Genomic DNA, 24085 nt, shown 5'->3' on the forward strand with positions numbered 1-24085 from the left:
CTTGGAAGCTTGACTACCCTACGTTCTCCTACAAATGGACCTTGAGAGCTTGTTTGGAGGTTCTAGCAGGGGAGCGCAGCTACTCGTATACCCTTGACCGAAGAACGGTCCTCCTCTATCGGGGAAGGTCGTCCTCTTCGACCGAGCGCGCAGCTTCGGGAGGGACGCACATGGAGCGGTGAGGGAGGAAGGGGACACCCGCCTAGCCAGCCAGATCAGCCGAATCAACCCTGGCGATCAATGGGGTGACAGATGTCGCAGCCAGATCGCCCTCACATCCGAGAAACACTGCTGCGCACAAGCTATATAAACCCTAAAAAGAACTTTTCTTTTCGCATAGGTCGAGTTGCCTTAACCATACCGGATCTCTACCAGGTCTCTTTTAACTAAAGTTGTAATCTAACCAACCCTAGAATGGCCATTTCTTTCGCACAAGACTAAAATTTTTGTTGAAATTGCCTTGAATTTGGGCTATTTTCATAGTATCCAGAATGCCTTGCACATGGGTGGGGCATGCTAAACATTGCCGTCTCTATTGGTGAAACTTCGCGGAGCCTCGCCCACCGGAGCGCCTTCTGGCGGCCAGCTGGCCCCGCCTCGCTGCAGACAGCTCGCCGAGCGCTTTGTACGGCTCCGGGAGCTCCGAGCGGACTCCAGGTCTGTCTCTCTCCTGCCGCCCCCACCCGCCCTCTCTCCTCGCCGCGTTTCTCCTTCCCTCCACTCCTCGGCCCCAAGCCTCTTACTCCATCGTCAGTCGCAACTCTCCCCAGCCCCCATTCAGCCCTTCTCGTCTCCCTCCCTCCGGTCCTTTTGGCGCCTCCGCCCCCATCTGGGCAGACGTAGGCTCCTTTGCTGGGCTGGGGTCATTCTTGGCTCCGTGTGCGTATTTTTATTAACCCACTCTGCGGAGTCTGAATCCACCGGTTTCAGTGCGAGACTAGCTCGGATCCTCCCAAAGCCCCGGTGTAGCGGGGGCTGAGCGGGAACCCGGGTAGCCCAGGAGTCTAGTCTCGGGTGGCCGAGTCCGTGGCCTGGGCGCATTCCGAAGGTGGGAGGCTCAACTCCCAGTTGGGGTGGGGGACGCGCGGGGCCCAGGGGGAAGCTGCCGCAGGCAGGACGACGGACCACATTTTGCAGACAATAGTGTTGCTCGGCCCGTCCGCCTCCCAGTTGCTGTGATAACCGATAGTGATGCATGTGAGAGCATGAATTCTTGCAAGGGTTCCAAAGGGTGCATAATTCCCCAGGGCCCTCCGCGTCTTGCCTCTCCAGGCCGAATTTGGAAAATTTAAAATTTTCAAGGTCAAAGTATATGACAGCTTCCCGATTCAGAATAAGAACTCATAAGTAGAAACGGTGTGAAAACCAAGGTGGTTGTTTCTTTTAATATTTGGAAATGGTGTTAGGTTTTTATTGAGTGAGGGAAAACGCAGTCATAAAAAAAAAAAGCAAACAAACAAACAAAAAACAAAACCGATTTCCTGTGCCAAAATCCTGAATATTCATTTAGGCCGTGAGCACAGAATTGAAGACACGAAATAAGACTGCTCGTCTACGAGGAGCTGCGCATTTGGTTTGTGTGTGTGTGTGTGGTGTTTTTTTTTTTTTTTTTCCAGAAAGCCTGAAAGGCCATCATGGCAGCGAAGCCCAAACTCCACTATCCTAACGGAAGAGGCCGGATGGAATCCGTAAGATGGGTTTTAGCTGCCGCTGGAGTCGAGGTACCCTATATGCTGTTTCTTCACAGATTTGTCGTACAACTTTGAGACGTTTGAGGAAAACATCAATGGCGGAGTCCTGTTCTAGCTTTCTCCCCCCTAACACAGACAGGCTTGGTTGAGTCAGAAGATGCCTTCTTTGCCAGGGTTTTTTTCTTTATAAATGAAATGTGGTTGATGGAATTCTATTTTACTTTAGACTTTTTACTTAATCATTAGCTTCTGATCTGCCTCCAGTAAGTATTTATTAATAAGGAGAAAAGGCATGAACCTGAAATTTGCCAGGGCCGACTTTTGTGAATTAACACAATCTGTAGGTAAATTTCCACTTCACTTCAACGGCTTCTAACCTGGAGCCTTCTTGTCTGTCTAGTATAGTGTAGGCTTTGATCACAGTGTTTTTATCTTTCTTTTTGTTCTCTTAGCTTCTTATTTATGGAAATGTTGAGTTGATACAGAGACTGAGAAAACATGGCCATGCATTTCCCCTCACCCAGTTTCAACAGTCATTTGCTTTAAAATGCTGCTCTTGTCTCATCCATCTCCTCCATTTCTTTTGTGGGAATATTTTAAAGCAATAATCCAAGCATCATATCCTTTCATCTGTGATGAGTATTTCAGTTTTTATTTCTAAAAGATGAGGATTTTAAAACATAACCACAGTGCCACAATTGCATCCGACAAAATGAACAATTCCTTATTAATATCTGAACAGCCTGATTGTCTCAAACAGGTCTTTTTATAGTAAGTTTATTCCAGTCTGGATCTAAATCACGCCCACACATTGCATTTGGTTATGTTTCTTTCAGTGTTTTTAAAATCTGTAACAGTTTCCTCTGCATAATATAAATTAACTTTATATTTGGGAATAATTTTAAATTTATAGCGAAGTTGTAAAGACAGTTCATATAAAGACCACTCAGTCTCCCCTAATGATATCATCTTACGTAATCATGTCAAAACTAAGAAATTAACATTGGTGCACAACTAAACTGCAGACTATTCAAATTTAATGAGTTTTGCCAATCAGGTCCTTTACTGTTGTTGGATCCAACCTTATACTTAGTCACTGTGTTTCCTTAAGTCTCTCTCAATCTGTCACAGTTCCTCAGGCTTTCTTTTATTTCATGATGTTGACAGTTTTGAAAACTGTTGATCAGAATTTTTGTAGAACTCCCTAGTTTGGGTTTGTTTGATGTTGATTGGACTAGGGTTTGGGGTTTGGGGGAAGACCAGCACAGAGGTCAAGTGCCCTTCTCCTTGCATCATACTAGGGGTGATATTAACATGAGTTATCCCTGGTGCTGTTAACTTTGGTCACTTGGCTAAGGTGGTGTCTGCCAGGTTTCTTCCTTGTAAAGGGATTATTTTCCTCTTTATTATTTCAAAACTAGTCATTAAGCTCAGCCCGCACTCAAAAGGGTGGGAAGTAAACCACACCTGCTGGAGGGGGAGGTATCTGCATTTAGAATTCTTACATAAGAGAGATTTGGGGGTTTTTTCCTCCTCCATTTATCTATTCAAGCATTTCTTTCTATCAGTATGGACGTAAGTTTATAGTATTTATTTTATGCTTTGTGTTATAATCCAATAATAATGTTTTCTTGCCCAGATTGTCCCACTTTGGTCATTGGCTCCTGCATCACACCTGTGTACATGGCTCCACACTCCCTTTTCTTTTCTTTCCCTTCAGCTCTCTCTTACTTTCTGACACTTCAAGATGCTCCAGACTCATCTTGTATTTTCCTTGCCCTCGCCCTAGAATCTGGTATTTCTCCAAGGAATCATGGTCCCTTTTACCACCAAATGGTTTTAGCAACCAAGAGCTGAGTGCTAAGTGTCTGTATTTGTTTTTAGTGCCATTTATTTGTAGAAGAAACTGCCCTGTAGAATTTCCCCCATTACAGATTTGGCTGCTTTACCCTCATTTTAACATATTCTTCTATTCCTATATTTCCTGTGAACTGCTAGTTGGACCGAGAGCTGTGATCAAATCCAGGCTCATTTTTTTCTATCTCTAAACTTTTTTTTTGCCTGCCAGACTCCATCATAGGGATACTGTGAACATGTTTTTATTATACGACATCAAGGGATGCATGATGTCTGACTGTCTCCTTTTCAGCAATGCTGGGCTTGATCAGCATGTTCTGGTGATGTCAGCCTGATCCATGCATTACAAAATTTCCTCCGTTACCTCCTCAACTAGCCATTTTAGCATCTATTTGTCATCACCATCGTTAGGGATTATAAAATGTTGATTTTTCTGTTTCTGTCATTGCATCTGAATTTATTAACTGTGTTTCTCTTACAAAGAGTAATTTTTAACTTAACTATTTAATTCTCTTGAAGTACAGTTCGTATGGGAACGGTCAGGTAAATGCTTGATATAGTCTCTTTATCAATTTTTAGACTACTCGGTCGTTACCCTAGCAACCTCCAAAGATGGCACATGAGGGTTGTTGGGTTTGAGGCTTTGTGTTTTGTTTGGTTGGTTTTGGTTTTGATTTCTTTGCATATCATTCTAACTCACTGTACAGTGTTTTAAAATTAGCTAAATCAGTTGATACCATTTTTATATACAAATTCTGATTTCTGACTTCTCTTGATATATTTGAAGATCTGATGATACTAGGCCCTCATTTTCAGAGGGCTGTAATTGCTAAATCTGAGTAAGGAAGGACTGCCACTATAGATGGACCTTTCTAGCTCATTACACTCCCCATCATTCCTTGTTGTCTCAGGATAGATTTTTCTAATTGTGTTAAGAGGAGAGTGAAAAAAAAATTTTTGTTTAAGACTTTTTATTTATTTATTTGACAGAGAGAGACAGCGAGAGAGGGAACACAAGCAGGGGGAGTGGGAGAGGGAGAAGCAGGCTTCCCACTGAGCGGGGAGCCCAATGCGGGGCTCGATCCCAGGACCCCGGGATCATGACCTGAGCCGAAGGCAGACACTTAACGACTGAGCCACCCAGGCGCCCCTTGAGTGAAAAAATTCTTGGTCCTGTGACCTGAACCTGCTTGGCTTATTCATGTCACCTGTCTTTTGTCTGTGTGCTTCTGAGTTTGCAGATGTGGCTTGTTTAATAGGTTTGCAGTGGGTGTCTTACTTGTGCATTTAATACAATCCTTTGTCAAATCCTTTCTTTCCAACCTTCATTCTCCCCTATTCCTCCTGCTCCCCTGTGTATGAGTCAAGATTCTTGGTGACAGCAGTAGAAAAACCAACCCTAACCCTAAGTAAGTTAAACAAAAAAAGAACATGGGTCACATAACCCACCTCCCCTAGACCAGTCCCAGTAGACACACAGGTGAGGCAGACTGTTGGCCCAGCGGGTCCCAAGCCCACCCTTCCGACCTGTGTGGAGGGACCTAGATTAGCCTCCCTTACTTGGGGCCGGCCACATGGTTTATAGGAGCCATTCCCCAAAGGCAGTATTGGTGAGGGGGCCTCCACTTCTCTTTTCCAAAGCACATGTTTAGTTAAGCACAGAAACAGTTGTGGAGGATGGGCTGGCAGCCCACTGGGCAAGTCCATGATTCCCAATGTCACAGTGCTGGGTTGAGCCTGATGTGTAAAGCACACACATGTGAGTCACTCGGTAACCAAAACCTGCTGAAAGGCAGCTTGCCTGATTCAGAGAGTCAGCATCCTCGCTCTCAGTCACTTGGTTTGGGTCCGTAGGCATTGCTGTTGCTGTCTGCCAAGTGTTGCTTCGTTGCTGCTTGGGGCTTTATTTGCCTGAAGACCCCCCAGAAGCCTGGTCCGATCCCCTGTGTTAAGAGGGAGAGTAACACATGTAGAAGAAGACTCCAGTCCCACAAACTCCTAACTCAGGGTTTCTGGGCAATTCCCATAAACTTCACAGAGTGCTGAAGAGGGAGTGGTGTGGTGAGCAAGAGGGCAGGTCTCCAGCGTATCCCACTGGGAACAGTGCCCTGGTTAGGGAGCAAAGGTCGATGCACTGTGTCTGTCCTTGCAGCCTTGCACAATACCAAGCTCCCTCCAAGCTCTGCCTTGTGATTTTTTTCTTTCCTCTCCCACCTTCTCATCTGCAGTTCCCGTGCCAGGTGCTTCTTACTGACCACATTTTGTAAAGCTGGACACAAGAGTGTCCCTGGTGAGAGATCACACACATCTTGCATAATGTTCCCAGGAAGTCAAAAGCCAGAATCAGAACCCTTTAGAAAGATTTGCTTTTAAAAATGTACATTTCTAGTCTCTCTCAACTACTGAATGTGAATCTCTGAAGAGTGGGCCTGGATTCACACACACACACACACACACACACACACACCTTACTATTTGCTCTAAATGATCATGGTTGTAAAAGTTTGTGAGCCGTAGTATGGAGGGAGCACCACCTGCACTACATCTGTTTGTTTGGACAAATGCCCTGAACGAAATTTTCTTTCTTTCTTTCTTTCTTTTCTTTCTTTTTTTAAGATTTTATTTATTTATTTGAGAGAGAAAGGGAGAGGGAGAGGGAGAAGCAGACTCCTCGCTGAGCCAGGAGCCCGATGAAGGGCTTGATCCCAGGACCCTGGGATCATGACCTGAACCGAAGGCAGACGCTTAACCAACTGAGCTCCCCAGGTGCCCTGCCCTGAACATTCTTGCCCTGAGGTTGCTGCTCAGCAGGCACCAGATGGAGTTCCTGCCAGACCCCTCTTGCTCCATGAGGATCCTGGCAAGTAGCAGAAGCCGTACCTACACCCCATTATTTTGATTCAACCCCCAAGTCAGGTAGTGGAGCCAGAAGAGGGGAGGATTGCTGATTTCTGTGCTGGTCAGCTCTGCCCCTCCCTCAGACGATTTGGGGAAGCAGCACAGCGACAGACAATGGTGGGGAGTCATCTGGGGACTTGGTGAGAGGAGGTCTCCCCTTCTTGACATGAATCACGTTAGTGCATTAGAACACATATTTTTTAATGTGCAAGAAGAGGAACATACTTCCACTGTTTCTCCCCCACCCCAACTTTTTAATTTGAAAACTTTCAAACCTACAGAAAAGCTAGGATAATGGACACCTTTCAACTAAATTCACTAATTGTTAACATTTTGCTACATTTGCTTTCTCTCCTCCTCTCTCTACTTTTTTTTTTTTTTGGTCAACCATTTGAAAGGAAGTTGCAGACATCAACACGTATTTTCCTCCTATGAAAGAAAAAGTAATTGTTCTAATAACTGTAGTATCATTGTCACAACTAATAAATTGATACTAATTTTGCAATAGCAATATATGATCCATATTTAAAAGTTCCATACTGTCCCCCAAATGTCTATATACCTGTTACCTATTTAGCAGTTATAACTGCCCACCCCCCCCCCCCTGCCCCCAATATCCAGGATCTAATCAGGATTCAGGTGTTTGGTTATTTTGTCTCTTTAGTCTGTTTTCATCTAGAATAGTACCTGCTTTTTATTCCTTTTTCCCTCCCATGCCCTTCCTTGACTTAACTGAAAAGAAATGTGGAAAGGAGAAACTGACTCTTTTGCATGAACTTGGAAACCAAATTCCATAAAGAAGAATCATCAGAGGAGGGCTACCTGGCTAAAGTCAAATCTCTTTTAAATAAAGATTTGTCCTTGGACAATGGGCCTCAAGTTTTCAGTTGGGAAGTGAATGGAGGTCTAGAAAAGGAGAGCCAGATAAGTGGTGAAGAGCGTAGAGTGGGAATGGCAGAGGCAAATCCCTCAAACCTGTTCTCAAACCTTGCACACCCGGAAGAAGCTTAAACACAAACAAAACAAATTGTTTTTTAAAGATTTTATTTATTTATTTGAGAGAGAGCACGAGAAGAGGGGAGACTCAGAGGGAGAGGCAGAGGAAGAGGGAGAAGCAGACTCCCCGCTGAGCAGGGAGCCCGATGTGGGACTCAATCCCAGGACCCTGAGATCATGACCCGAGCCGAAGGCAGGCGCTTAACCGACTGAGCCACCCAGGTGCTCCCAAAACAAGTTTTCTGTAGGTTTGAGAGAGTCCCGGCCATCTCTGTTGCAGAGTGCCCCACATTCTGGCTATGCCTGATATTCACCTTGCAGTTGGATCTGGGTTACAGTGTTACTGTGCCCTTCTTATTGGTCATAGCAGGAAGCACACGACGTCTCCATGTCCCCCAGTGGGGAGCTAAGTTTGATCACTTGGTTAGATAGATGGTGAGATTTCCAGACCTTTTCACCACAAAGCTATATTTTTCCTTTGTCATAGTTAACTTGTGGGCTGAGACTTCAAGGTTGTTTGAATATTCTGTGCCTTATAACTCAGTGATTTCAGCATCCATTTTGATCCTTATCAGAATCAGTTATGGGTTACAAATTGGTAATATCCTAATTTTATCATTAGTTAGCACTAATTCTTCTGTAAAAAAGAGCTTTTTCTTCTACCTTTTTGAGTATCATCACTTAAGGACACAGGGATTTTTTTTTTGTTGGTGTGTGTGATGATCCCTAAGTGACATTACTCTTCTGATGCTTGAATTGTCCCAAATTTGGCTAGGGACTCGCCTCAAGTAGGGTCCTCCATGCCTTTGCCTTGGCCATATCTCATTGGTCTTTGAGCTCTTCTTTGCTTTCGAATCTACTAGCATCAACCTTTTCTCCCAGGAGCCCTGGTTTCTTTTTAAACTTTTTTCTTTTTTTAATTTTATTTATTTATTTATTTGAGAGAGAGAGAGAATGCACGTGCTAGAGAGAGCACAAGCAGGGGGAGGGGCAGAGGGAGAAGCAGGCTTCCTGCTGAGCAGGGAGCCTGATACGGGGCTCCATCCCAGGACCCTGAGATCATGACCTGAGCCGAAGGCAGACGCTTAACCAACTGAGCCACCCAGGTGCCCCAGCCCTGGTTTCTTATAGTGGGAAACCAAGATGTGGGTGCTAAGTGTTGTTCTTTCTCTCTGCTTCTGAGACAGTTTGACTTGGTATTTTCAGTCCTGATCCTATAATGACTTATGCCTTCTTTGTGGGGGGGGGGGGGTATCTTTTTTTCTTTTAATTTAGTTTGATGAAGACTTCTTAGAAACAAAAGAACAGTTACAGAAGTTGCAGGATGGTGAGTATAGAAATGAAATAACTGTTGGTAATATTGATTGTTTCCCCAGGTCTTGTTTTTTAAAGATTTATTTTTATTTTTAGAGAGCGTGTGTGTGCGTGCAAGTGAGATACAGCACGCTTTGTGAGATACAGCAAAGCAGAAGGGAGGGGCAGAGGGAGAGAGAATCTCAAGCAGACTCCCCTCTAAGGACAGAGCCCAATGTGGGGCTTTACCTCACGACCCTGAGATCAGGATCTGAGCCAAAATCCAGAGTCGGATGCCCAACCAACTGAGCCCTCCAGGCGCCCCAAGAATGATTTTGTTTAAGAATTGGTCTTTATGTGGAAGGGCAAAGATGCTGACACTGAACATTCAGGACAGTATCCTAAAACCCAGGGGGAGAAATGACTGAAATTGCAAGGAAATCACTTTTAGTCAGTAATTTCCTGAGAGCTAAAGGGAGTGAACCCTCAGGTGAACAGCCCTTCTCCATCCCTTTCTCCTCCTCCTGCCCGACTCTGACTTCTCCCTCCCCTCTTTTGTCCTCTCCTTCATCCCTTCCCTCTTCTTCATCTTCCCCACCTCGCTCCTTCCAAATTGTCTGAGGCACCCACCGGTGTCTGCTTGAAGTATGCAGACAGAGGTCCCCATTTACACTGGGGTGAACACCAGACAGAAATGAATTCAGTGAAAGGCCCCCCTTTAACTCCTGGTCAGCTCCTCTCCCTCCATTCCCAGGCTCCCTTACCCAGCGACTCTGTAAGTAGCCTCCCTCCCAGCCATCAGCAGCGTCTCTCGGCCCAACTGAAGGCTCCCCAGAGAGGGACCAGCTGCAGTGTCAGCCTTCATGCATGACACTGGCCTGACGTCACTAGGCTTGTGCGGAGTACTCATCTCCCCCAGGCCCTCAGGTAACCCCCATCCTTGAGTCCCTTGAGGGCTGGGCGAGCCTATATTTGCGTCTCTGCATGTATAAACAACAAACCTCAATACTTCTCTTCGTTGAAGAAAGCAATGGGTTGCTTTTCGATCACTGACCTTGAACTTGGTCGTACGTGGTCTGTGGCTGTGGAAGAGCCAGTGCGTACACGAGTGTCAGTTGGTGACTTGGGTTTTATGCTCAGATTTTCTAAAGCAGTGCAATCTGTAGAACATTCTACAGTGGTGGAAACCTTCTGTTCTCAGCCCGATGTCGTAGCTGCTAGCCACGTGTGCCTACTCAGCACTTGAAATGTGTCGAGCGTGCTTAAAGAATGGAATTCTACATTTTTCAGAATTTTGATTAAATTTAGGTTTCACTAGATACATGCAGCAGCTACTGATTGCTGTGTTGGCTAGGGCAGCCCTGCAGAAATATCTTCACTGCATTCTCTCCCGCCCCTTGCCATGGTGGGTAGGTATTTCCCCCTGGGGTGAAAATGAAAAAGGAAGGTTTAGAACAGTGCTGGTTTTCAGGCTTCTTCGATGGTTCAGTCTGCTCCCCTGAATGAAGTTGAGGGTATCTGTCATCAGGGAGCATCGCAGTGTTCCCAAGGCTCTGACCCCACGGTCCCTTTTCATTCAGTTGGGCATGTTTAGGGGCGCGGGGACAGGGAAGAGATCAGTTCTAACTCTGGGCCTTCATTCTCAGGAAATCACCTGCTGTTCCAACAAGTGCCAATGGTTGAAATTGACGGAATGAAGTTGGTGCAGACCCGAAGCATCCTCCACTACATAGCGGATAAGCACCACCTCTTTGGCAAGGACCTCAAGGAGAGAACCCTGTACTGTGGCCCTTTCAAGTGTTCTCGCTTGTCACTCACTGATACCTTAGCTGATTAGCAGTCTCCACAGCACGCCCCGTCTCCTTTGTGTCTCGTATCCTTAGTGTAAACAGGGAATAATCCGTACAGAGTCTTGGTAAAAGGATAGAGAATAATTGAGTTCAGATGCTGGATCTTCTCTCTGGGGCGTGATTGTTTCAGGTTTCAGCATCTTTAAATGCTTTGATACTGCTTTTTACCTTTCTCGCAAATTTATTATCATGAAGTATGAAGAACAGGAAGCTGCTACACCAGTCAAGGTCAGGGATACTGTGCCTTGATTATAAATTCACTTATATTTTTGAACTCAAAGCCTGGTCCTTGTGCCTCCTAAAATGCATGATATAGGGCGAGGTGCTGGGTTCCACAATCCCACTGAGGGTCCTGTACAGTATATGGATAGCACATACCTGATAGTGTCATCGGAGTCAATGAAATATTGGGTGTAGAGCTTTTCAGCACCATGGCCCTTGTACACACCAAGCATTCCATAAATGATCTCCGCTATTTTTATAAATGTGAAATCCACCCACACCAAGCGTGGGTACTGGAGTAAGGGTAGAGGATTAGGGGCCCGGGAGAGGGGGATGTCATGACTCTTGTGCTTTCTGGTTTGTGACGGATTTTTCTGAATTAAAATTAGAATTGACTTTGCATCTTTGCTCTTGGAGACAGGTATAGATAAATGCTTCTGGGCACTTCGGTAGCCAGAGCCTTAAGAGAAGAGCACTCTGAATTCTTAGTTGTGGAAGCCGATGAGTTCGGGGAAACTGAGGAAACTTCTTTTTTTGTTTTAAGGATTGACATGTACGTGGAGGGGACGCTAGATCTGCTGGAACTGATTATCATGCATCCTTTTCTAAAACCAGATGATCAACAAAAGGAAGTGGTTAACATGGCCCAGAAGGCTATAATTAGATACTTTCCTGTGTTTGAAAAGGTAGGTGGCAGAGAAGCCCATGAGCATAGCCTAACCAGACTACAAGGGAGCTGCCCCTAATGCCCCTCTCTGCTCAGGGCAATGTAACACCAAGCGCCATTGGACTAACCTTGCTGGATTCCTGAGAGCTGATGGTAGCTGTCAGCACAAAGCCAGGATGTTTTGAAGCCCCTCAGATGCTCCTTGGGCCATGTTATTCAGAAGGCTGGAAAAAATAATGGGTTTACCACATGGGCGTGTTACTGTCCTTACATTCACCACGAGCCCACCCTGTATGAGATACAGCAAAGCAGAAACTACCTAATTCCTTCCTTCTTTCATCCCACAAACATTTGTGGAATGGCCGTTGTGTATCAGACATCCTACCTGATAGTTTGATATGATGAGAAGACCATTGTTGTTTTATTTCTCTTCCCTTTGCTCTTTTTGTTTCCTGTTTTGTTATTTTCCTCATCTTAATATATCTGCCTTTCTGAGCTTCAAACTCTTTTTCTTAGCTGAGAGGAATGGTTTTAAATGTTTCAGTTAAAAAAAGAAGAGAGTGTAAAAATAGGGAATTGGCAGATCTCCTCTGGCCATCTTTGTGGAATGAGATTTAAGAAGGAGAGGTATTTTCTGGGCTTTTCTGTCACTTGGTGTCACAGTCTCTTGCCCACAGGCACTTGGTGAATGTAAAATATGATAATGTAGAAATGTGGGTGTGATGAGGGAGAAACAGGTGCCTTAGTGAAGGGTCACTGCCGGTCCCTATGTTCCTGTGGCCCAGACTAAGTCAGGGCTCCTCCCAACACATCAGCTACAAACTGGTATCCCTTGGACACATAATGGAATGGAATCATAGACAGATTGAGTGACACGCCTAAGGTGGGGAGTCAGGATTAGACAGGCCTCTGACTACAATTCTGGATTCATTGTGCTCTCCTGCTCCGGCTTCAGTAGCTATTTGATGTTGTATGTAGAGCCCCTGTCAGACACCACACGCACACACAGACACACACACACACTCGCTTGTGGGCATCCAACAGTTCGCTGCAAAGGAGTCCCCCCCCGCCGCTTCTACCACTGTTCCTTGCCTCTCCCCCATCATCATCTATCCCTATGAATCTCTGAACCTACATGCTCTCAAAATGGGGTTCAAGATGAGCCCTGATGCTTTTAGTTTTCTCTGTCTTGGAAGATATGAAAGGAAGCCTACTTTTTTAATAGTCATGTCTAGTTAATGACTACAAGTCTTGATGTTTGTAGAAACACAGAGCTGGCAAATGAGATGAGATTCCTTGAAGGGGACCTGTTGCTTATTTACATCATATCCCCCAGCCTCCTGAATTTGTTGCCCCTAACTCATTTCTATAGATACATTTATGGAATGGGGGTATCCTTTTAAAGCACTGGATGCTAAATCCAGAATTAATATTTCTTCCCCTTTTCAGTGTTTCATTCTGATATAAAGCAGACATTTTACGGTAGTTCCATTTCTACACCCTTTGTGCGTTCTCTCTCTGATACAGGGAACTTCCTCTTACTTGGTATTATTTTTAAAATACTCAGATACTGCACTGATTCAACAGTTTCATCAGTCTCTCCATATAAATTATTGTAAGCAATGCAAAACATTTGTATCCTGTAGGTTTTAAGGGATCATGGGCAAAGGTTTCTCGTTGGTAACCAGCTGAGCCTTGCGGACGTGATTCTACTCCAAACCATTTTGGCTCTAGAAGAGAAAATCCCCAATATCCTGTCTGCATTTCCTCATCTCCAGGTAAATAAAACCACATTTTAGAACATTGGCCCAGAACTCATACACCTTCCTTCAGTGTCTGTTGATTGGTTGGCTGGGGGGGGTGTGTATGTACATTTTTAGATTCTAGTTTATGAAATGAAGGTGCAGACTTGAAATGGTTTTTCTGAGGGGCGCCAGGGTGGCTCAGTCAGTTAAGTGTCTGCCTTTGGCTCAGGTCATGATCCCAGGGTCCTGGGATTGAGCCCCTCATCGGGCTCCCTGCTCAGCAGGAAGCCTGCTTCCCCCTCTGCCCCTCCCCCTGCTTGTGTTCCCTCTCTCGCTTTGTCTCTTTCTTGTCAAATAAATAAAATCTTTAAAAAAAAAAGGTTTTTCTGGTCCGCAAATCTTTAGAGCTGAAAGATCATGTACCTGTGCAAGGAGTTTTAGCTTAGTTTTGTTCTGTAACTATGCTCTTGAAACAAACTCCATACAGTTTGCCAGTAAGGACTAGCAAGTCCCAGTCTTAGAAATAACATGCTCTCAAATTGGAAACATCCCAGCCTGAGTTCTGAGAGCTAATAAGTGGCACCCAAAGAATTCCCACTATTCCCTTTCCCAGAAATTCCAAGGAGAGACTTGCGTGTGGCCACTTATACCTCAGTATTATTCTGCCAAAATTGATCATAGAACTTCAAAGCAGAAAAGGGCTTTATTTTTTTAAATGTTTTTAGAGATTTTATTTATTTGTCAGAGAGAGAGAGATAGTGAGCATGCACACACACAAGCAGGGGGAGCGGCAGGCAGAGGGGGAAGCAGACTCCCTACTGAGCAGGGAGCCCGATTCGGGACTCCATCCCAGGACCCTGGGATCATGACTTGAGCCAAAGGCAGATGCTTAACTGAATGGCCAGGTGTCCCAGAAAGGGGCTTTAAACAACCAATCTCATCCAGCTCCTTCAGTATAGATATGAGGAAATAGAGCTGAGGGTAAAGAAGTCAGCAGCTGAGATGGCCTAGTTAGTGGGGGCCTCAGTTCTGTCTAGAACCATAACCTTCTCCCAGGCCAGTGGGCTTTCTTCTATATGGGGGATTGGCAAACTACAGCCTCCAGGGTCAGATTGGGCCCGCCACCTGTTTGTGTACAGCTCTTGAGCTAAGAATGGTTTTTACATTTTTAAGTGTTTGAAAAAAATATCAAAAGAATAATACTTAATGACACATGAAATTCTCTGAAGTTTGAATTTCACAGAGCCATGCTCATTCATGTGTGCATTGTCTACGGCTGCTTCTGTGCTGCCACAGCTGAATTGAGTAGTTCTGATAGAGACCATACGACTTGCAAAACCTAAAATATTTACTCACTGGTCCTTTATAGGAAAAGGTTGCCAATCCCCTATATAGCTCAAATGACTAAGTTATCAAAGAGAAATATATCAGATCTCCAAAGTCTCCAAGTACGTATGCTTTTTTTAGAAAAAAATAATTTTTCCAAGTCTAGCAAATACATTTTGATACACTAATGAGGACAACCACCACTATTTAAATACATGCCTCCAGAAATAAGAATTGACGTCTTCAACAAGGCAATAGCCATCATTATGTTGTTTAGCTATCCGTTCATTTCCTCTTGCAGACAAAGCACACATTCTTTAATTTGACTTTAATACCAGTAGGTCCCTGAAATAGCCCAGGGACCTGTTGGTATTTTCTATCCATGATGCTAACAACTTGTTTTTATACCCCAGACATAGGGGTGCCTGGGTGGTTCAGTTGGTTAAACATCTGCCTTCGGCTCAGGTTGTGATCTCAGAGTCCTGGGATCGAGCCCCTTGTCGGGCTTCCTGCTCCGTGGGGAACCTGCTTCTCCCTCTCCCTCTGCAGCTCCCCCTGCTTGTGCCCTCTCTCTCTGTGTGTCAAATAAATAAATTAAAAAAAAAAAAAAAAGCTTATACCCCAGGCACATCTATGTAAATATATATATATATATATATATATATATATATATATATATATATATATTTTAACATGGGTGCAGTTTTTTTTTTCCTATTGAAGTATAGTTGACACACAACACCATACCAGTTTCTTTCTTTTTTCTTTTTTTTTTTTTTTAAGATTTTATTTATTTATTTGACAGAGAGACACAGCGAGAGAGGGAACACAAGCAGGGGGAGTGGGAGAGGGAGAAGCAGACTCCCTGCTGAGCAGGGAGCCCGCTGCGGGGCTCGATCCCAGGACCCTGGGACCATGACCTGAGCCGAAGGCAGATGCTTAACGACTGAGCCACCCAGGTGCCCCACCATGCCAGTTTCAACACAGTGACCCAACAGCTCCACACATCATGCTATGCCCACAAGTATAGCTCCTACTTGTCACCATTCAACACTGTTCCAATGTAATTGACTATATTCCCTATGCTGTACCTTTTATTCCTGAGTTATTCATTCCACAACTAGAAGCCTGTACCTCCCACTCCACCCTTTTTGCCCATCCCCCCCACTCTCCTCCCGTCTGGCAACCATCAGTTCTCTGTATTTATGTGTCTGTTTCTGTTTGCTTTTTAGATTCCATATATAAGTAAAATCATATACTTGTCTTTCTCTGACTTATTTCACTGAGTATAATACCCTCTGGGTGCATCCATGTTGTCACAAGTGGCAAAATTTCATTCTTTTTTATGGCTGAGTAATGTTCCGTTATATATATACCACATCTTCCTTATCCATTCATCTGTAGTTGGACGCCTAGGTTGCTTCCATAATTTGGCTATTGTAAATTAGACTACAGTAAACATAGAGGTGCATATGTCTTTTCAAATTAGTGTTTTCATTTTTGGGGGGTAAATACCCAGTGGTGGAATTACTGGATTGTATGGTATTTCTATTTTTAATTTTTTGAGGAACTTCCATACTGTTTTCCATAGTGGCTGCACCTAAATACAATTTTAATTAAAGGACTTCAGAATCTTTTTTTTTTAAGATTTTATTTATTTCTGGTCCCCAAATCTTTAGAGCTGAAAGATCATGTACCTGTGCAAGGAGTTTTAGCTTCCAGTTATTACAATGGAGTATTATTTGAGAGAGAGAATGAGAGAGAGAAAGAAAGAGAGAGCATGAGAGAGGGGAGAGTCAGAGGGAGAAGCAGACTCCCCGCCGAGCAGGGAGCCCGATGCGGGACTCGATCCAGGGACTCCAGGATCATGACCTGAACTGAAGGCAGTTGCTTAACCGACTGAGCCTTCAGGCGCCCCAGGACTTCAGAATCTAACACCAGATCTGAGTTGAATTAAAGGGTCATTCCTACACTGATTAAAGAGTATAAAAAACAAGTCAGAAGTCACAAAAGTTTTATTATACATCACCTCAGGTAAATCTTGAAATAATAAATCCAATAGAAATAGCTTCTAAATATTGGTATAGTATTTGAAATGAGATGATACAAAGAGTTTGAATAAGTGATAAAAAGAGAAACTTGTCACTTACATAGCTTTGACATAACTATTAGCTTTTGTCAGTATTAGTGATACATGTATGTATGTTTGTGTATCTTTGTGTGCATGCTTAAGGCTGGTCTTTGTACATCATAGACATTTAATAGTAGCTTTTTTAATAAATGACCTCTTTGAAAAATTTTATTAGAACAACTATATTTGATGGATATACACTTCTTCATATGGTTGAAATTTTTTACTAGCTCAAATAGACTTTTCTTCTCAATTACTGAGAAATGGTAAGATTTGACTCTGTGAATGGAAAATATGATTTCCATAAATATGGTTTACATAAATATCTGGTATCTGGTGTCTGAGCCCTAGGCCATTAAAAAATATAACTGGCCATCTCCCACACATAGCCAGAAAGAGGATTCATTTGCTAATAGGAGTAAAAAAGTCCAAGGAAGCTGAATTTTAAAAAGGAAATTGTACCATATGATGACCTTTTAAAGTACTTTTATTTAAATGGCTCATGCATTTTCTCTGAGTAGGTAAGTATATTTAAGGTACTGATCTTTCCTTCCTTTTTTCTCTTAAGCAAGCATCATAATCCTAATCTAAGCATTTTTTAAATTTTTTTATCTCTGAAAAAAATTCACATGTTGGTCTGAACCGTGAGGTTTGCGTGCATAAAACCTGGTCTAGATCCCAGCCATTGTGGACAGAGATCATAAACAGTCACACCAAGAGATCAGACCCCAAGCAGATGCTGGATTACATTTCTGGTTGGGTTCCTGTAACAAATAATTCTTGAACAAATTTTCATGGGCCATTTTACACAACCGTATTTTCGTAGTTAACCATTACCTTTGCTGTTAACCTCAGACTGTTGTGTTTTCCTTTTGCAGGAGTTCACAGTGAAAATAAGTAATATCCCAACAATTAAGAAATTCCTGGAACCTGGCAGCAAGAAGAAGCCTCCTCCGGATGACATCTACGTGAGAACCGTCTACAACATCTTTATGCCATAAAGCATCACATCCATCTGTGAGTGAGAGTTAGCCTCTAGAGCTTGCTGTGTCCACAGTCCATCTTAATTGATGCCCTGATCCCAGCTCTGTCATGGTGCTATGTAGAACTGTTCCTTAGGTGGGTCTTTCATGCCAAGATCTTTTCTAGAAACATTCATTGATCTTTTGGTTTGTCCAGTGAATAATTGTTAATGCAACTTTTTCCTGAAAGCCCTTTCAGAGAGACTGGCATTTCAGTTAGATCTGATGTGGTGACTCATTTCCTGACAACCAGGCTGGGCAGGACCTTGTGTTCTCTCTTGAGCTTCTTCCCCCCCTCTCCTTATCCCTTTCTAAAAGCCCTCTGGTCTCTTCCTAATTTTTGGTGTTAATAACAACAGAATATCTAGTGAATAATTCCTCTCAGCTATAATAAATCTGTGGTGGTAATGAAGGCAGTCAATATTAGCCAAAATAAAGAATTTACAAATCATTGCCCTGTTGCCAGAATTTTTTTGGATTACATTTCTTGGTATCTATAACTATTCCCATGGTTCAGAAATCAAAAGAGCGTAAGAGGGTATAGAGTTGGAAGTGCTCTTTTCGGCCTTGGCCCCCAGCTACTCGGTTTCCACAGGCAAACGTAGTTATCATTTGTATATCCCTCCAGTTGTATTTGATGCATGTATAAGAAAATTATATATATATATATAATAAAAAAAGTAATATATATATTACTTTTATCTTCTTACTACCCAACTTTGTTATTGTCAGCTGCTAATTTTTTGCATTTCAGAACTGAAAGTATGGTTTATTAATACAGCTTTTAACCTGTGTTGATTTGGGTCTCAAATATTAATTGAGCACTTATTATGTGCTAGGCAGGGTGCCAGGAGGCAGAACCCTAGAACAGAGCCCCTGCTCTAGAACAATTCAGCACATAGTAGGGGAGAGATGTGTAAACAGCTGAAGTTATTTTGGAAAAGGAAGAATTGCTGCCTTTAGCGTATCTGATATTTCGGGAGTTAAAAAACTGAGGAAAAGCAATGGAGTATTGTCAACCAGGGAAGCTCACCAGAGCCTTGAGTCCAGACTTTGGGGGGCACTCCATCATGTGGGCATGACTGACGGCCCATCTGGCTGGTCTGTCTCCAGCCCTCCAGAGTGTAGCTGACAGCACATGACCTAAAGCGCCCACCCTACCCTGCAGTGCTGGTGTGGCTCAAAGTTCTCGCCCTAAATCATCCAGTTATTACCTGGCTGACTCAGGGTCTCCAGGCAAAGAGGTGTTCCCATCAGACATGACAGTCCAAGGGCTTAGAGATCAACTCCCAGAAGCAATGGCCAGACCTGTCTTTGGGCAAGGTAGTACTGTACGATACACGCCCCCATTTCCTTCTTATTGGTTTGTACTCTCGGGGCCTGGTGGGATCCTGGGCCTCTCCCTCAGAGGCAGCAGCCTGGGCCATCACTGCTCCTCAGGCTTGCCTGGTACTGCACCCGCCACTAAACCACGGTCCGGTAATTCTAAGTATCGTGGTGATGACAGAGGCCCACATGGTGGACGTGGGAACACAAATAACCACCTGGACACCTGCACTTGGGTTTTCCTCTAATCGAACACTGAGGTACTTGCATTGATTGTCACACAGGGTTGCCAGGATGAGTGAAAGCTGTCCACAACTACACGGGAGAGAGCACATCTGGAAGCTCCATGTGTGCAACTCTCCTGGATTCTGCCCTGGGCCTCTCTCCCCTTGGCTGATTTTTTTTTTTTTTAAGATTTTATTTATTTGACAGAGACAGCGAGAGAGGGAACACAAGCAGGGGGAGTGGGAGAGAGAGAAGCAGGCTTCCCGCTGAGCAGGGAGCCCGATGCGGGGCTCGATCCCAGGACCCTGAGATCATGACCTGAGCTGAAGGCAGACGCTCAACCAACTGAGCCACCCAGGTGTCCCACCTTGGCTGATTTTCATCTGTATCCTCTCCCTGTAGTAAACCATAGCTGTGAATAGAACAGCTTTCAACATGTTCTGTGAGTTCTAGTGGATTGTGGAACCTAAGGCTGGTGTTTAGGCACTCCTCAACTTGGAGCTGGTGTCAGAAGTGAGGGTGGTCTTTTGGACCGCTCCTTCTAACCTCTTAGGGAACAGAAATGTTTTATACTTATGTGTCGATTAATTTATGCATAGGAACCAGACATTGACTTGATAACACCCAGGGGTCTGTATTATGCAGTTGTGTGGGATGGCAGCAAATTTGCGCTATTTTATATTATGATTTTGGCATGATTTTACTATGCAGTACCATTGCCTGGTAATATGTGGACGCTAAGCCTTTTTGTAATCATTGGGTTGTACTTCTCTTAAACACCAGGGGGCTGGCTCTGAGGAAACCACCAGAGAGAAAGGTTGGCTTCTGCACTGAGTTAGAGGATTAAAGGCAATAAATGCAAGAGGCCACGCTGTCTCAAAAGAAGACAGGTGCCCCTGTCTTTCCTGCCTATAGGTGCATGACCTTAAATGGTGCAGTGCCATTCCCATACTGAAAACAAGTCTCCCTCCTCCCCCATCTTGCCTTGAGTAGCATTACCCCAGTTTTGTCCCAGTCCCCTTTTGGTCCAGAGTCCTACCCTTTAGTCTCAGCCCTCGGCACCCCACTCCCATTCTCCTGAGCCACCAGACCCTCGGTCATAGAGTAAGAGGACAGGCACGAGAAATCATTGATCCTCAAAAACAACAGTGTGCGAGAGGGTTCAGGGCTGAACCCAAGCACAGGAACCAGGAGGCTCACCGACTAAAGACCCAACAGGTAAACCAAGGGGTAAAAGTGCAGAACAACATGTCAGGGGGCTGTGGTGTCCGGACAGAGGGGGATGGGCAGCACTTATTGAGTCTGGGACCCAGCACCAGCCATTCAGAAAGTTTGCCGTACAGATTTACAACTATGCTAAGACCACTTTCGAATAAGATGGGTAGTGCAGGTATCTTAAGAGTATTCAGATTCCTCCTTCTGGTCCCTTATAACATTTCTGTTATAGATGTCATATCCATCAGCTATAATCATCTGTTGCTACTCTTATTTTTAACACATTACATTGATTTGTTCATATATTGACACTGCCTGTCTTCCCCAACTAGAATGTAAGCACCATGGGTACAGGAATTGGGGCTGTATGCCCGCCATTTTAGACCCAGGGCCTAAAATAAAATAGTGCCTGGCATGGAGTGGTACTCAGTAAATAATTTGTTCAAGGAGCCAGTGAAATCCTTCTTCTTTTTTCTTTTTTAAAGATTTTATTTATTTATTTATTTGAGAGAAAGAGAGACAGAGAAACAGCATGAGAGGGGAGAGGGTCAGAGGGAGAGGCAGGCTCTCCACTGAGCCAGGAACCCGATGCAGGACTCGATCCCAGGACTCCGGGATCATGACCTGAGCCGAAGGCAGTTGCTTAACCAACTGAGCCACCCAGGTGCCCAAAATCCTTCTTCTTACTTGGGCAACTTGATATGCTCTCAAATACACAAACAACAGATGTAAAGTGAAGCTGCAAAGGAATGCTCATTGGTTGGCTAATCCCTTGAGTTGGGTGGAGCGTTCAATGGGAAAGGAAAGAGTTATAAACCCTCATTGGACCTCCCCACAGCGCCCCAAGAGGAGAGCCAGGAAGAAAGAAGGTTAGTGGTGAATTTCTTAGACACTGTTCTTGGGTGTGGGGGGATAGTTATATTTTGTGGCCAATTTTGCAGCTTGCAGTCAGCCATTGTTTTAACTTTGTGGCTAATTTAATGCCTATTTTAAACTTGTCTATATCAAATAAAAGGAACATATTCTTATACGGAGTAGATGTGTACATGAAAACAAGATAGCAAATGTACATTTAGACAAGGCCTTTTAAAGGCTTTCATTGCCTATGCATGACACATATTAGACATTAAAATGCCCTCCTACCCCCATACCACACATAAAATGTAATTTAAAAAATGTGTAAGAGTCAAGTGGTGTTTCAGTGGATTGGTGGAAATAACACACTTAGCAGAATTGAAGCTTTTGAGCCCTTACATTTTTTCTTCCTCAGGCAAATCTCATATATTTTTTTTAAGATTTTATTTATTTGAGAGAGAGAGAACAATCGGGGCGAAGGGACAGAGGGAAAGGGAGGAGCAGGCTCTCCACTGAGCAGGGAGCCCGATGCGGGGCTCGATCCCAGGACCCCAGGATCATGACCTGAGCCGAAGGCAGACACTTAACTGCCTAAGCCACCCAGGCACCACCAAATCTCATATTTTTGTATGCAGTTGAAGGGAAGAACATAGGCAGTGCCCACTCTGGGCCATGGTGCCTAAGAGAGGCTAAATCTCCTTCTCTAGGTGTCTACGTATGCTTGGAGGATATAATCCAAATTACCTGACATGGGGGTCTTCTTCTGAGGTCCTGCATCCCTGGGAGGTGGGGGGGTCTGTGCTAAGTTGAAAAACAGAGGAGTCTCTAGTCAAGCCCTGAAACAACTTTTCTAGGACTTGTCCTGATCATTAAACAGCAGTGGGGCAGGTGATGGTCCACTCTTGTTTATTCTCCCAGCAGCCTCAATCACCTGGGCAGGTGAGCATCTCTTTTCATGGCTCAGGTACATTTTTCATTTCAGTTTATAAGCCTGGGTGTAGAAGTTGACCTCTTGTTAGTTTTGGAAACGTGACTCAATCCATTAGACCCTAATGGAAAGGAAATAAAGTTTCTAAAACTGAAATAGTGGGCTTTTTGGAGAAACTGCTTGGCATGTGAGGCCGGACTAGAGCTACCTCCCTACCCAGCTTGTACAGAAGTGACTCACACCTTCACCCCACCCAGGAGTATCCTTTGGCTGTGTATTAAAAATGCCAGATAAGTACTTGAGCTGTTTTTCGGAAGAACTAGTTCCATGTAGGAGGCTTACCTTTTCATAACATGTCCAATTCAACTAATCAACATATCAAATCAACTAATTAAATATTTTGCTAATAGGTCAGGTTAGGAAAATAGAAGAAAAATAATTCCTAGTCAGTTATAAATGGAATGTAACTTTAAGGCTATATTTAGCCAGACTTTGAAGTTCTACTGAAAGCTTGGTTATGCTGTTAATATTGCTATTTTCCAACTTGGAACATATTCTTTGAAACATTATGTACTTAGGACTAAATTGATGTTACATCTGTCTAGTCTAGCAAATTTTTTTTTTTTTTTAAGATTTTACTTATTTATTTGACAGAGAGCGAGCACGAGCAGGGGAGCACAGAGGGAGAGGGAGAAGCAGGCTTCTTGCTGAGTAGAGAGCCTGATGCAGGGCTTGATCCCAGGACCCTGGGATCACGACCTGAGCCCAAGGCAGACACTTAACGCCTGAGCCACCCGGGCACCCCCAGTCTAGCAAATTTAAGTTCTGTGGGGAATACAGGGTTATCTGGGAGAGGTTCCTTTTTCTTTTTTTTTTGCTCAGTGACACATTTTGATCTGCTGGTTGTAATGAAGATAGGCCATTCTGATCCACTGGAGAAGCTAAAGTAAATGTTATAGCTATTTATATTAATAATAGATTTAAAATTGACATCTTATATTCTGGCCCAAAACATCTGCTAAAACTGGCAGCCTCTTAAATTAACCCCTTAAAAATTTTTCATTATCCAGAAAATTCAATATTCAATTTTCACCCCAAAAAGATTGGCTGCTCTCCCGATGTGTGTGTTCCGCATTTAGGAGCATAGCACAAAGAATGAAGACAAGGGAAGAGACATTAGATCAGAAAGACTGTTAAAACTGGAAGAAATGAAGGAAATTACCAAATTCTGAACCAACTTGCATTTTTATAGTTCAGGCACCTGACATTTCTTCCAGACCTGCCCCAGGAGTGGAAGGAAGCTACACACCTGCTACTTGGTTAAACTTGGGGATTGAAGAAAGCCTTACATCTCCTCAAAGGGGGTCAACAAAAATGATTTACCATGGGAAATTCACTTATACTTACCCCCAATTTCCTCTCTGCCCCTCGTTGTCTTCTTAGCCACACACAACTCCAGCACTTCACCATTTGCTCACCCTATTTTTCAAGCATCATTTTCTGCAATTTACACCTGCACAACAGTCCCGGAGAAGAATGACCTAGGGCCACACACCAAGCCCCAGATACAGTTTTGTTGGGTTTTCACTCCAGACCTGGCTTCTCAAACTTCATTTTAATATACAAGTGAATCATCTGGAGTCTTGTGAAAAATGTACGCTCTGATTCAGTCGCTCTGACCCAGGGACTTAAGAGTCTGCATTTCTAACAAGCCTCCAGGTGAAGCCAATGCTAATGGTCCAAAATCACACTGAGAATGCCTCCCCTTCCTTTCAGAAGCAAGTTTCACTTCTTTTCTGTCGCACGTGAATGTTGCTGCAATCTGGAGATGTGGATGT

The 24085-nt window shown here is 43.9% G+C and overlaps 1 protein-coding gene across 1 annotated transcript; it reads left to right on the forward strand.

The window, feature by feature from the left end:
- The first annotated feature begins 602 nt into the window (after positions 1-602).
- On the forward strand, positions 603-18388 carry GSTA4 (glutathione S-transferase alpha 4). Its single transcript, XM_021692142.1, has 7 exons — positions 603-657; positions 1617-1721; positions 8718-8769; positions 10382-10514; positions 11352-11493; positions 13121-13252; positions 17555-18388. The coding sequence occupies exons 2-7, from the start codon at positions 1635-1637 to the stop codon at positions 17675-17677; spliced, it is 669 nt and encodes a 222-aa protein (XP_021547817.1). The 5' UTR covers positions 603-657; positions 1617-1634; the 3' UTR covers positions 17678-18388.
- Positions 18389-24085: the final 5697 nt, after the last annotated feature.

Source organism: Neomonachus schauinslandi, chromosome 8 (assembly GCF_002201575.2).
Source record: "Neomonachus schauinslandi chromosome 8, ASM220157v2, whole genome shotgun sequence".
Taxonomy (NCBI): domain Eukaryota; kingdom Metazoa; phylum Chordata; class Mammalia; order Carnivora; family Phocidae; genus Neomonachus; species Neomonachus schauinslandi.

Excerpts from the sequence above, each read along its gene's own strand:
- GSTA4 (XM_021692142.1), top strand. The coding sequence starts at position 1,635 with ATGGCAGCGAAGCCCAAACTCCACTATCCTAACGGAAGAGGCCGGATG. Across the intron at positions 1,722-8,717 it reads TAGCTGCCGCTGGAGTCGAG|TTTGATGAAGACTTCTTAGA; the intron begins GTACCCTATATG and ends CTTTTAATTTAG. Across the intron at positions 8,770-10,381 it reads GTTACAGAAGTTGCAGGATG|GAAATCACCTGCTGTTCCAA; the intron begins GTGAGTATAGAA and ends CTTCATTCTCAG.